The 15400-nt window shown below is 41.0% G+C and overlaps 1 protein-coding gene across 14 annotated transcripts in view; it reads right to left on the reverse strand.

The window, feature by feature from the left end:
• The window catches only part of LOC133549328 (AP-3 complex subunit beta-2), a 55200-nt gene extending 47612 nt beyond the window's left edge, over positions 1 to 7588 (reverse strand). For 7 of the 14 annotated variants that reach the window (XM_061894622.1, XM_061894623.1, XM_061894620.1 and 4 more), the window contains exon 1: positions 7363 to 7588. In XM_061894622.1, the coding sequence (XP_061750606.1) occupies positions 7363 to 7475 (113 nt within the window). In that variant the 5' untranslated portion in view covers positions 7476 to 7588. Of the gene's footprint in view, positions 1 to 42; positions 912 to 7362 lie in introns of those variants that run through there. The other 7 variants (XM_061894612.1, XM_061894615.1, XM_061894611.1 and 4 more) reach the window with 6 other exon arrangements.
• Positions 7589 to 15400: the final 7812 nt, after the last annotated feature.

The raw sequence follows: 15400 nt of genomic DNA on the forward strand, positions 1-15400 counted from the left end.
GCCTACAGGGAACCTCTGACTTGTTTTACATTTCCACCCTACCGCAAAGGTTGACTTTGAGAACTCCCGCCGCCGCCGTCCTCCAGCGGCGCTCGTTCCTCGTAATCTCTTCCTCCGTCGCCCCCCGAGCGCAGGTGGCGCAGCTCGTCGGGCCTCAGGGCGCTGTACCAGGTCTGCTGGCCGCCGTCGGGGGTCAGCACGGGGCTCTTGTCCTCCTCCAGCCCCTGCACTTGACTCTGCACCGTCTTTACCATATTGACGGCGTTCACGGGCAGCTGCAGTAGCTTCTGCATGGCGGTCATCTTTTCAAAACTTTGCCAAAAGATCTGACGTGACCTGTAGGATCCCGTTCGAGCAGACGAAGTGTAGAGGGAGTGTTCTCAAAAAGGCTGCGGCTCCTCTTTCCCGAGCAACTAGAATGATCCAAGTACTAATTTATGATTCAATGTATCCGGCGTAGACATTTCATGCAGGGAAGACGCCAGAAACGCTCCAGCTCCTGCAAAGATAGACGTCCTCGTGGTGACTGGCCACAGTAATCTGAATCCAGCAGGTTCTTTCTGCCGCTGATGTTGCTGCATCCGACCGAGCCGCCATAAAAAAGATGCTGGTCACAGAGGGGCGGGGAGTCTGCGATGGCGACCCCTCCCGCTGCTCACATGCTCACTGTTGCAGCGCCAGCCTCTCCCTGTCGCTCAGTCATTGACACACACACACACACACAAAGATGCTCTCGCATAATGACACGCCGCCACGTTGACACTAACCCCCTCCTCGCCAACACCGCTCTACCTCCTCACCATTTCACAGGCCATAGACCTCACCCTTCCAGCCAACAGACGCTTCCAAGCAGCCTTAAATCATCTCACTTATAAAGACGGTCACAGCTTTTCAATATTCAGCCTCCGTTTGCATCATCTTACGTGACTCAGCGCTCTCGGCAGCATCGTGATGAGGACCACCCTGCCTCTCTCTCTCTTGCTTTCTCTCGCCCAGTGGGAAGAAAATGAGTAGTCCTGTGATGATTTGCAACAGCTCTGTCAGATTTATTCTTGTCCGCCGCAGACTCAATATATATTCTTTCATACAGCAGGTGTTCTTTTTAGGTTTTATTCGCCTGTGGCATATTCTAAAAAAAATACAATTTAACATTAGAATGTTACAAAATGAATGCACATTATTGTTTGTTGTTGTACAGCAAACAGTGAGTAGTTAACTTAGCCTAGTATTGCTTGCATTTACATGACATTATCACGTCTGGCTCATTAAATATGCGTGGTGGTCTGTTCTCAATGGTACCAGGCGCCATTTAGCCTTTCTCGAAGAAAAATGCCCTATGCTTGAGTTGTTATCGGCTGTACGAACCCTTCAAATCGCGAAAATGATATACTCTTCTTCAGAGTTCTTCGAGAGGTAATCAAGAAGGGCAAAAGAGTGCAAGATTTTTGGAAAGACGCACTCCAGTCCGAAGGAGCCGAGTAGAAGTATTCCCCGGTTTGCAGTGAATACTTTGTTAAAGGTTTGTGTGATATTTTTAACGTTTACTGTTTCCCATTTAAGTAATGTCTTGATACTCTTTGTATTTCTGAAAACACAGATTGCTACAGGTGTTTCGTGAAGCTCAATCTCGGCAAGTCTACATAAAAGACATAAAATGTAAGCAAAATCAAAAACATTTAGCTTTAATCAATCATAAATGAAGCTTTCAGCGCATACACAATGTAACGGGAAAAAGACGCGTACTCATAAACTGCGTGTGCAACAACAATCAGAAGACAAACATGGCTGTAGACGCGATGAAATGCAACATTACCCGAGCAAAAACAATGCTAGATTTATCTGAGAGAGTCTCGATACCAATTTCCTTGACCCAGCCACACAAAAAGAAGTTGCATATCTCCATGCTTTTCCAAGTTTTCATCGGTTTTGTCGTGTCAAATGATGTCTGGAGCACCAGTTCGATATGTCTGGGAACTCCACTTATGGATAGTCCTTTATATCTCACTCGACACATTTTTTTTTTCAATGAAGTATAGGGATCTATTCCATTGCATAGTTTGATTTTTTTTTTGCTCGTATCTGCTTTTACAGGAAGATCTAGGCCTCTTGCGTACTCGGAGAGCGCGCTGCTTGCTGCACAGCAGCCATCTTGGCTTGGTTGACCACCACTGTTTTTCACGTCAAGAGACAGAATGCAAGCAATACTAGCTAATACTCCAAATACAGCTATCGATTATTTTAATAATCGACTAACAATTAGTTTGTTGGATTAATTGAGTATTTAGAAAAAACACGCTTTATAGCTTTATTGTGTATTTTAAGGGAAATAGTTAAAAATGTAAATATGTTTCTGCTTGCCATAACCTTCATGACCTTTTACCTTCTATTTAATTGATTTTATAATAATAATAATAATGGATTAGATTTATATCGCGCTTTTCTATTGTTATATACTCAAAGCGCTCACAGTGAAGTGGGAACCCATCATTCATTCACACCTGGTGGTGGTAAGCTACATCAGTAGCCACAGCTGCCCTGGGGTAGACTGACGGAAGCGTGGCTGCCAGTTTGCGCCTACGGCCCCTCCGACCACCACCAATCATTCATTCATCATTCATCCACCAGTGTGAGCGGCACCGGGGGCACGGGTGAAGTGTCCTGCCCAAGGACACAACGGCAGCGACTTTGATGTCCATAGGTGGGAAGCGAACCTGCAACCCTCAGGTTTCTGGCACGGCCGCTCTACCCACTACGCCATACCGCCCTTTTATTTACCTTCTATTTCATTCATTTACTTTTTATTCAGCTTATTTTACCTTTTATTTACCTTCCATTTACCTTCGTTTATGGTTTATTTACCTTCTTTTACCTTCTATTTACAATGTACCTGCTTTTTATCTTTTACTGTGTTTTACCATAGTTTAACTCCTAAATAACATGTTGTACGGTCTTTTACCTTATATGTACATTGTATTACCTTTAATATACCTTCTATTTACATGTTACCTTCTTTTACCTTCTCTTTAACTTGTTTTACCTTCTTTTACCCTTTCATTTAGCTTGTTTACCCTTTATATACAGTACCTTCCATTTATATTGTATTTACCTTTTGGTTACCTTCTTTTACCTACTATTTAGTAGGGCTGGACGATTATGACGAAAATACTTATCACAATTATTTTTGATTTATATTGTAATCCTGATTAATAACATGATTATTCATTAACTGGAAAACATAAGTATTTATTGTACCACTAAAACTCAACTTTAAATATATTTAAATATATATATATATGTATATAAATTAGCAACGAATAAACCACAGAAAAGTAAAAATACAATAATAGTAGTATTAAACAACATCAATATAAAAAATTTAAAAAAATTCAGTTTTTCCATTTTGTTTTTATGCCGTTTATTTTATATCTTTTACACTTATTTTACCACTATAAAGTGTGTTCTTTCTGTGTCGAATAAAATGTAATAACATGTTTGTTATTATAGTAAATTCAAAAATGCTCACATTTATTGGTGCAATACATCTTTGGATAATTTTGACCAGTATTTTAGGTCAAAGCATAACAATTGTGTAAATGTATCAATAAGTGCTTTAAGTACATTATGCTTGTGTCAGGTAATTTTTTGAAACCTTTATTTTGTAAATTGTAGCACAGTCAGACCGGATGTGGCGCATCATGCTATTATTGTGAACGGCGGAAGTGTGCTCTGCTGTTTTTCTCTGCTTGACGAATTAAGGCAACTTGAGGCTGAAAAAAGAAAAGAGCAAGCCTCTGAAGTCACGACTGCTGTTTGAACAATAATGTTAAATCGATGTCGTTCACAACAACACAAGCCGATGAGATGTGTTGTGGGTGTACAGATTGTTCTTATCTTAAACTTTGTAGTTTCAAAAAAAAAAAAGCAACCACGGTGTATTCCCAAACTTCTGGTAGATATTGTCTTTTATTATCATTATTATTTTTATTTTATTAGCCTTTATCACCCCTCATCCGTTTCACTGTCACAAGCTGGAAAATTTGCACACACAATGCACAGCCCATTAATCGTTTTTTTCCAGTTATTATATTTTCAAGATAGTGAGAAGCCATAATCGAAATCAAAATTCAATTAATTGTCCTCCTCTAATACTTAGCTTGTTTTACCTTTTACTTACCTTATTTTGCCTAATATTTAGCTTGTGTTACCTTCTATTTACATTTTATTTACTTTCCTTTACCTAATATTTAGCTTGTTACCTTCTATCCACCTTTTTTTAGCTTCTTTTACCTACTGTTCAGCTTGTTTTACCTTCTATTTACCTTCTTTGACCTACTATTTAGCTTGTTTTACCTTCTATTTAGCTTTTTTTTTTACCTTATATTCACTATTATTTTGCTTGTTTTACCTTTAATTTGCTTTCTTTTACCTAATATTTAGCTTGTTTACCTTCCATTTAGCTTGTTTACCTTCTAGTCACATTCTATTTAGCTTGTCTTACCTTTTAATTCACTTTCTTTTACCTAATATTTAGCTTGTGTTACCTTCTATTTAGCTTGTTTACCTTCTATTTACATCCTATTTCACTGGTTTTACATTTAATTGACTTTCTTTTACCTAATACTTTTTATTTACCTTCTTTTTTTAAACTTGTTTTACCTTCCATTTACCTTTTACCTTCTATTCATCTTGTAAATTATTTTACCATATTTGACCTTCTATTTAACTTGTTTAACTTTCTTTTCATTTTACTTTCAGTTACCTTTTATTTGCATTTTACCTTCTTTGACCATCTTTTACTTCCCATTTAAATTGATTTACCTTATTTTATGGGGTCTATATTTGTATCGTTTTTTTATGTGTTACACTCACTAAATGATTAATTGAAGCAAGATAATATAAATCAAAGCTTTTTTTAATAATTGAATTAATCAATTTAATAAATTAATCGTTGCAGCTCTAAAATACGGTGTAACCTGCAGAGTCAAACTCCCGTGAAACATATCTGGATGTAATCAATGTAAAGAATAAAAAATAAAATGTGGGTTAACTGTAGACTTTAAATGATCCATAAGTGTGAATAGTTGTTTCTCTATTATGTGTCCTGTGATTGGAATAGGCTACAGCTCACACATGTCCCTGATAACAGTCATTACCACGTTTAAACTTCTTCATGTTGGAAATCAGAGCGAGAAGAAGAAAATGAGCCCTGCCATGAGATGGTGACTGTGTCCAGGGTGTACACACCTTCCGCCTGATTGTAGCTGAGATAGGCACCAGCGACCCCCGCGACCTCAAAGGGAATACGCGGTAGGAAATGGATGGATGGAAGAAGAAAATGAACAGCTGACCAATCAGAGTGTCTTCACTGTGCAGGCAAACTGTATGCAAACACATATCTGCAATTCAGTCCCAATTAGACAGAAGTGCCATGTAAGCTACCGTATTTCCTTGAATAACCGCCGGGCATGTAATATGCGCCTGCTTTGAATTACTGCCTGGTCAAATTGGCTCCTGAAAATTATTAGCGCTTGCTTACTTTTACCGCCGGGTCAAAGTCGTGATGTCACGTTTGACGCTTCCTCCGTCGTCATTTCCAAAATAGCGGAGGAGTTGTTTTTTTTTGCGTTTATTATTTATAAACCAGGGGTCTTGTTCTACAGCCATACAGATCATCATACTGATGGTTGTGATATAAAACAACTTGTCTTTAACACTCTTACTAATATGCGCCACATTCTGTGAACCCACACCAAACACATTTCTGGAGAACATTGGCTCTGTAACACATTATAAACGCAACATAAGAATTACCCAGAATTCCAATGCATCCATGACTCGTGGCTATATTATACACCCCACTAGCACCAACCCCCCCCCTTCTTAGTGCGCTGGTTGAGGTGGGCGGGGTTGGGGGCGCGTGTATAATATAGCCAAGAGTCATGGATGCATTGGAATTCTGGGTAATTCTTATGGTGCGTTTATAATGTGTTACAGAGCCAATGTTCTCCAGAAATGTGTTTGGCGTGGGTTCACAGAGTGTGGCGCGTATTAGTAAGAGTCTTAAACTCGTTTATATCACAACCATCAGTGTAAAAGTTGTGACTGTTGACCAAGTACGCATTGCAATCTCTTATGAGAAACAGCGATATGCATGCAACCGACCGGAATGCAGATAGCATGGTGTAAAAGTGGGTGCGATGACATGTTGTAGAACAGTGGTCCCCAACCACCGGGCCGCGGCTGCAGAAATTTTTTAAAATTTATAATTATTTTTTATTATATCACACTAAATTTTTGACTGCATTCCATTGTCTGGGACGGCGTGGCGCATTGGGAGAGTGGTCGCGCGCAGCCCGAGGGTCCCTGGTTCAATCCCCACCTAGTACCAACCTCGTCATGTCCGTTGTGTCCTGAGCAAGACACTTCACCCTTCTGATGGTTGCTGATGAGCGCCTGGCATGGCAGCTCCCTCAATCAGTGTGTGAATGGGTAAATATGGAAGTAGTGTAAAAGCGCTTTGAGTACCTTGATGGTAGAAAAGCGCTATACAAGTACAACCCGTTTATTGTTAAGCGTAAGGGTGAGAAGAGGTTTTAAAATTATTAGTGCCTGCATACTTTTACGGTTTACCGCATGCCTTGAATAAGCACAGGAGAAGAGATTTTTAAATTATTTAGCGCCCAGGCGGCTATTCAAGGAAATACGGTATGTCAGATGCCAACAGTAGACCCTCCACTCCCCGCATCAAACTCTGTCATCACCAGGGAATGAGCTCCCTCTAGTGGTTGAAAAGAACACACGCGATTTTTTTTCTACTTCCCTATTATACAGTAACCTGCGATATGCTACAGTTCCAATTTATTCGCGTTATTCCTCAACTTTTGGCAATTGTTTATCCCTTCGTGTACCTTAGTACTAAACTAGAGTGTTTTGAAAAGAGTGGGGGAAATCACGTGACCAACGAGCTTGTCTCTCGCGCTGTCCAGTAGGGGTGGTGCTGAAAAAAAGATGGAGCCGAGGGCCTATTTGAGGTTATCCCAGCAGTACAAATGTCACCTTCCACGCCTTGCATCACACTTGCGATAACGTTTAAACATCAATCATGTTGTGCTGTTCTCGAATCTTCCAGAAGGTCACGCTGGCACCGGAACAACGTTAGTGCTCACGCGCACAAGCAAACCAAATCACGACCCGAGACTCCCTCCGACAGGAAAGGCGGCCATTAGAAGCTAGCTCGATTCACGCCAGATGTTGACATTGGAACACGTTCGTTCATAGTATAAATACATATATTGAAGAGTAGAAAGAACACCATTCTTGTTCTCCCACTTTACATCAGCACCTACACAGGTGAACACGTACCTTTTATAGTCCGAGGAGAAGATCCCTCCGCTTGCCGGGTCGTGGCCATATTCGGGCTCCCCGACGCTGGAGGAGCCCCCTTTCTCGTCGTTGAAAGCCGAGCTGGCGGACATTTTTTCGGTGTTTGCGCGTCACCACCCTTAAGGCGACCGAAATTTGGTGGTAAACGTAGTGGTTGTTCCACGGCTCTAAAAGGCGCACAGGCACCGCGTAATCCCTGGGAGGAGGGGGATAATGATTGGAAGAGGAGGAGGAAAGATGGGACCGTGACGTCACGGTCACATGATGCGGAAAGGTCAAGTACCTGGAAATCCTTGATGATATATATATATATATATATATATATATATATATATATATATATATATATATATATATATATATATATATATATATATATATATATATATATATATATATATATATATATATATATATATATATATATATTTATATATATATAGTGGAAGAGGGGTTAGTGCGTTTGCCTCACAATACGAAAGTCCTGCAGTCCTGGGTTCAATCCCAGGCCCGGGACCTTTCTGTGTGGAGTTTGCATGTTCTCCCCGTGAATGTGTGGGTTCCCTGCGGGTAGTCCGGCTTCCCTCCACTTCCAAAGACATGCACCTGGGGATAGGTTGATTGGCAACACTAAATTGGCCCTTGTATGTGAATGTGAGTGTGAATGTTGTCTGTATATCTGTGTTGGCCCTGCGACTTGTCCAGGGTGTACGCGGCCCCCCGCGGGAATAAGCAGTAGAAAATGGATATATATATATATATATATAGGAGGCAAAATTCTCCAATTAGATTAATTATTTTGAATTATTAATTAAATCCTGGAAAATGTAAGAAGCTGTTAAATAATTGTCTTTATTTGATTGATTTAAGTTGTTTTGGATGAGCCTAATTTTATCTTTTTATTTAAACATTTTTGGATTGTATTTTACTAGTACTTTCTTGAAAAAATGTTTTGTTTGTATAAGGATCTGGATCTTGCTTGCTCAACCTGGTAGATATTTGAAAAATATGTATTGGAAGTGCCTTAATTTGTTTGTACTTTGTGACCACAAATGTATTTATTGTCCAATAAAAACAAACAAAAAAACTTGCAGCAAAAAAAAAGAGATACAAAAATATCAATCGGCACATTTAAAAAAAATATTTGCAGATATGATTTTTTCTTATTGAACAATTGGATATGCAAACAAAATATTTTTTTTCAATCCAATATTTTTGACAACAGTTTACATATGACAATTGAATGACACTATGAATAAAAAAGACAATAAAAATGATCAGAGATTATATGAGGGCATTGTTGTCTATAATGATTTAAGAAACATTATTGTCATACCACCACTTGTGATGAAATTGTCAATAATAGCTTTACATTACTAGTCCAAAGATAATTAGGGTTTACTTTAAATAATTAACACTAATGAATGAAAAACGTTACAAACAAAAATATATATATCAAGGTGGCTGTCTTTTACAAACATACACAATTTAATGTGTGTAATGTAATAAATAGTTACTGAAGAGATATACTTTATGGCCAACACCTATTCTCGTTACAAAAAACACCATTGAAAACCATTAGATTGTGTTGCAAAAATATGAGTACTAAAGGTCCTGTTTTTTTTAGTACAAAATATTGAAACACTTTTATATTGGCATGTACAATGTCAATTTTAAAACTATTATTTATTCTAGTTACCATTTCCATCCATCCATTTTTTACCGCTTGTCTGTTTCGGGGTCGCAGGGGGTGCTGGAGTCTATGTCAGCTGCATTCAGGCGGAAGGCGGGCTACACCCTGGACAAGTAGCCAATTCATCGCAGGGCCAACACAAATAGACAGACAACATTCAAACTCAAATTCACACACTAGGGCCCGTTTAGTGTTGCCAATCAAACTATCCCCAGGTGCCAGGGGCGACTAGACCTAATACTGTACTGGGGCACACCTGGGGCACAAATAATTCATGTGAGCGTGCAAAGCGCGCAAGCAAAAACATTTTTAGCACTTATTTATCATAAAAAATACATAAATAGTGCTTTAAACTATGAAATCATATCAGATTATGTTGTATGGATCTTTGATTAACCACCTGAAATTAGCTAATGCATTTGACCTACTTGTGCACTTTTTTACTCCAGACTTATAAACTCCATCCATCCATCATCTTCCGCTTATCCGAGGTCGGGTCGCGGGGGCAACAGCCTAAGCAGGGAAACCCAGACTTCTCTCTCCCCAGCCACTTCGTCTAGCTCTTCCCGGGGGATCCCGAGGCGTTCCCAGGCCAGCCGGGAGACATAGTCTTCCCAACGTGTCCTGGGTCTTCCCCGTGCCCTAAACACCTCCCTTGGGAGGCGTTCGGGTGGCATCCTGACCAGATGCCCGAACCACCTCATCTGGCTCCTCTCGATGTGAAGGAGCAGCGGCTTTACTTTGAGTCCCTCCCGGATGGCAGAGCTTCTCACCCTATCCCTAAGGGAGAGCCCCGCCACACGGCGGAGGAAACTCTTTTCGGCCGCTTGTACCCGTGATCTTATCCTTTCGGTCATGACCCAAAGCTCATGACCATAGGTGAGGATGGGAACGTAGATCGACCGGTAAATTGAGAGCTTTGCCTTCCGGCTCAGCTCCTTCTTCACCACAACGGATCGGTACAACGTCCGCATTACTGAAGACGCCGCACCGATCCGCCTGTCGATCTCACGATCCACTCTTCCCTCACTCGTGAACAAGACTCCTAGGTACTTGAACTCCTCCACTTGGGGCAGGGTCTCCTCCCCAACCCGGAGATGGCATTCCACCCTTTTCCGGGCGAGAACCATGGACTCGGACTTGGAGGTGCTGATTCTCATTCCGGTCGCTTCACACTCGGCTGCGAACCGATCCAGCGAGAGCTGAAGATCCCGGTCAGATGAAGCCATCAGGACCACATCATCTGGGGACGGCGTGGCGCAGTGGGAGAGTGGCCGTGCGCAACCCGAGGGTCACTGGTTCAAATCCCACCTAGTACCAACCTCGTCACGTCCGTTGTGTCCTGAGCAAGACACTTCACCCTTGCTCCTGATGGGTGCTGGTTGGCGCCTTGCATGGCAGCTCCCTCCATCAGTGTGTGAATGTGTGTGTGAATGGGTAAATGTGGAAGTAGTGTCAAAGCGCTTTGAGTACCTTGAAGGTAGAAAAGCGCTATACAAGTACAACTCATTTATCTGCAAAAAGCAGAGACCTAATCCTGCGGGTACCAAACCGGAACCCCTCAACGCCTTGACTGCGCCTAGAAATTCTGTCCATAAAAGTTATGAACAGAATCGGTGACAAAGGACAGCCTTGGCGGAGTCCAACCCTCACTGGAAATGTGTTCGACTTACTGCCGGCAATGCGGACCAAGCTCTGGCACTGATCGTACAGGGAACGGACCGCCACAATTAGACAGTCCGATACCCCATACTCTCTGAGCACTCCCCACAGGACTTCCCGAGGGACACGGTCGAATGCCTTCTCCAAGTCCACAAAGCACATGTAGACTGGTTGGGCAAACTCCCATGCACCCTCAAGAACCCTGCCGAGAGTATAGAGCTGGTCCACAGTTCCACGACCAGGACGAAAACCACACTGTTCCTCCTGAATCCGAGGTTCGACTATCCGACGTAGCCTCCTCTCCAGTACACCTGAATAAACCTTACCGGGAAGGCTGAGGAGTGTGATCCCACGATAGTTGGAACACACCCTCCGGTCCCCCTTCTTAAAGAGAGGAACCACCACCCCGGTCTGCCAATCCAGAGGTACCGCCCCCGATGTCCACGCGATGCTGCAAAGTCTTGTCAACCAAGACAGCCCCACAGCATCCAGAGCCTTAAGGAACTCCGGGCGGATCTCGTCCACCCCTGGGGCCTTGCCACCGAGGAGACTTATAAACTGCTACTGGTAAAAGCAAAAAGGAAGAGCAATTAATATTTTTGAAATATTTATTGCAGTAATCATCTGCAAATTTAACATCTACAAAAGTAAAACAAAAAATAAAGCACCCCCACATCTCTGGGTTCTTTTATATTATTTAATTTCCATTTATGGCAATGTGGCTAATCCTATTTCAGATACACAAAACTATAAAATATACACAAAACAATAAAGCCACAGTAGTAGAATAAATGAACAACTGTTGTGTGTCTGTTCAGGGAATCATTTTCTGAGAAGTAAACTGTAACGTCTCGTTTTCATTTTTGCAAAGTGGTCAATCACTCTGGGCAGACATGGAAATATTACAGTAACTGTTACACAGTTGACCAGTGGTTCCCAACTGCTGGGTCGTGACATAAAAGTGGATTGTGTGTTATTTTCAGTGAGTCGCAGTCAGATGTGTGCATGAAAAAAAAAAGTTTAGGGAGAAAAAAATGAAATTGTGGCAACAAAACCAGATTATTTTAGCCTTTTTTCTAGTGACTATTAGTGAGTATTTTAGCAAAAGGCAAACCGACTAACAAGTTGGAGGAGGACTCAGGACAGACATGGAAATATATTTAAAAAAAATCTAAATGGGGCAACAAAACCCAATATTTGTAGCCATCTTTCTGAAAACAAATACAGAAATATTACTATTTTTTCTGGAAACAAAACCAGATGCTTTAGCTGTAGCCATTTTTCTGGTGACAAAACAAGATTATTTTAGTCAAAGTCGCACCGATTAACAAGACAAGTCTACTGTGCTATTTTTCTGTGAAATAAACTTGAATGATTTAAAAATGTGGCTCACGACTTGATGATATGGAAAAAAGTTTTTCTTCCTGAAGATAAACCATTTGAGAAGCACTCAACTCACACATGCTTACTCCAAATCATCATTGATGCAGAACCAGCAGACAATAACCAACATTATGTTTCATGTTCATTAGAAATTCCCCCGACAGCTCGTACAGCAAATGAATATGTTTGTCTTGATACAAGGAATAACGTTAGCAAACTTAGCATCAATTTAAGAATCTTATGTTGCCTAGCTAGCTAGGACTTCACTTACATCTCTCATTCCTGCTGCTTCCTCTCTGCTGCGGGCGAATAACTTTCTGATATCCATCTAGGAGTTACAGTTTGAGTCAAATAAAAATCAAAATAATGTAATTAACAAATTGTTGTTGGCTAACGTTACCTGCCTCAGCAGTGATTCGCCCCTCTCTCTCTCTCTCTCTCTCTCTCTCTCTCTCTCTCTCTCTCAAGCGAAGTCTCGATCCACACGTGAATAAATTACCATATTAAGTAGCCATGTGCTCACTGTTTCGTGGAGTGAATACAGTAGCAATCAATTACCATACTAAGTAGTATGTGCGCTGTTGTCTATGTTATGTAGACTTAAAACTCTGAAGCGTTTTCTTTTTTATTGGTGAAATTTTTACTGGGGCACTGCAGATCAACAGTGGGGCACGTGCCCCACTGAAATATGTCTGGCGACGCCCCTGCCAGGTGCATGTTTTTGGAAGTGGGAGGAAGCGGAGTACCCGGGGGAACCTACGCAGTCACAGGGAGAACATGCAAACTCCACACAGAAAGATCCCGAGCCTAGGATCAAACCCAGGACCTTTGTATCCATTTTTGTTTTGTTTTATTTCATTAAAATTTGTTACAGCGTAGCGTAGAGAGCAAGGGCGTAGAATTGGGTAGGGACGCTAGGGACACGTCCCTACAAATATCCAGCCGCTACTGTGTAGTCACTATCAATACAAGCGCTGCCCGTAATGTTTAGTCAATGATTATGGCACAGAAAGGGTTAAATGTCGGTCTCTGCTAGAAGTCCCGCCTCTAACCTAAATATCGCTCCCTGATTGGTTACTGGTTTCATGCTAACTTACGTGTGATTGGCTGTCCCAGCTGTCACTCCTTCTGCTTGTAAAAGCTAGCCTACATGCTAGTTGCTAGCGACCGCGTGAGAGGCGGTGCAACTGTCAGTGCAAGTTGTCAACATGTTCAGCATTTGTTGTTCCTGGCACACGGTAGATAGATGGATTTTAATATTAGTGCTGTGCGGAGGTGAAAGTTAACCTTAAACATGTGAATTCAACTACTTTAGTCTCCGTTTTTTAACATGTAAAAACATCAGCTGTCTTTTACTACGGACTGCAACAGTCCGTTGTCATGGATACATGACAACAACTTCCATTCATACCAGTCATACGTGCCTGAGGCGGAGTGATAGCCTGCGCTGTGATAAGGCTTTAGAATAGTAGCCGTGCTCAAAATATACACCACGGTTAACAGCCAATCAGATCGCCTTCCCGTGTTTTTTTTTTTAATATTTTTTAGTTTCATGTATTTGTGTAGAAGTGAGCAACGGTTTGAAAATACCAATGAACAATACAACCTCACTAGATGATGATGTGATTTTACAATTATAAAATATAATTAATTTATATTATACGTAATATTCATATTTAGTAAAAATCCTTTTTGCTCAGGCAGTAACTGTACCATCAAGCTCTATGGTCATTGTCCCTAATGTATCTGTCATGCATCAACATATTTTTTTGTAAGGTGACAGACAGCAGAGAGGCTGGAGTTGATGGAGGAGGAGAGGCCAGAGAAGTTAGAGGAAGAGAGGAAGTAGAGAAGGAGAGGCTGGAGATTATTACTGTTCATTTATGTTTATTTACAATGTTGTATTGCATTAATGTATTTCTGATGTTGTTGATGGAAAGTAGGCGATGTTAATTGACAGTATGATGCACAGCACTACACTAAAGAGTAAAGATGAGAACTCTTTGAAGTTGTCTCCTATGCTTTCATTTTAGTTGCTTTACCCTATAACATCTGCAAGACATGAAATTATGATTGCTAATGTAAAAAAAAAAAAAAAGTTAACTTTCAGAGTGCTGCCTTGGAGCACTTTTGTGTCCCCACCAATCTCAAAATCAAACCTACTCCCTTGGTAGAGAGAGACCTTTCAGGCACATTTTACTGGTTTAAGATTGGACGAATAGTTTGGTGTGCACGTAGGAGTGTGTGCGTGTGTGTGTGTGTGTGTGTGTGTGTGTGTGTGTGTGTGTGTGTGTGTGTGTGTGTGTGTGGGTGTGGGTGTGGGTGTGGGTGTGGGTGTGGGTGTGGGTGTGGGTGGGTGTGGGTGTGGGTGTGTGTGTGGTCCAAAAGGAACAAATACAAAGAATGCTAAAAAAAAAAAAGTTAACATAATATATATACATGGAGTATTGAAAAGGTCAATTGCCAGATAGTGATTTAAATATGGTCTCTGGCGACCTCATGTGGTGGGATAGGGTAAATACTGTATAAAAGAAAATTCGTCACCGTTGAGAACCAAGAGTTGAGTTGAGTTTGAGTTTATTTCGGACATGCAAGCATACAACATGATACCTCACAATTTCCAGTTTCTGTTTTCAACATGTTCGAAAAGGAGTAGGAAGAAGCAGAGCTTATTTAATCCTACCCCTTAAAAGTATAAAGCGATCGAATTACAGGCTGAATGCAGAAACATCTTTGCATATGCAATTAAAACATCTAAGAAAATATAGGCATTTTAACAAGAATGACAATACTTTATGCGCCATGAACTTATATTTTGGACAGGACTTACTGCACACATTGCTGTTCAGAATCACCCTACGTGGATGACGTAATGAACAGAAAATGACGTCACAGACTTGAAGGCCAAAATAGAGGCACGGGAAATCCCATCTCTTAAAATTGTGGCAGAATAAAATAGAACTAGAACATTTTCCAACAATAACCTGACTGAATATGTAATAAACTAAATAACTTTTTTTATGTCACCTGAACGATAACACAGCATGGAAAAGAATGACATTGCGTGATAAAGCTCTTCCGGTCCGTTTTCCGGGTTGGCAGGACTCTGTAAAATCCATATTATATGTGCTATAACTCATATGTTGCGCTACACTTATTTGGCTGGTAGTTATTTGTTTCAAACAACAGTAAAAGTAAAACAAAATACGTTGTGTCTAACATGTTTTTTACTTCCTGTTTTCGTCTTTTGATGTGTCGTAAAATGTGGTTGCCGCGGCA

This window comes from Nerophis ophidion, linkage group LG03 (assembly GCF_033978795.1).
Source record: "Nerophis ophidion isolate RoL-2023_Sa linkage group LG03, RoL_Noph_v1.0, whole genome shotgun sequence".
Taxonomy (NCBI): Eukaryota; Metazoa; Chordata; class Actinopteri; order Syngnathiformes; family Syngnathidae; genus Nerophis; species Nerophis ophidion.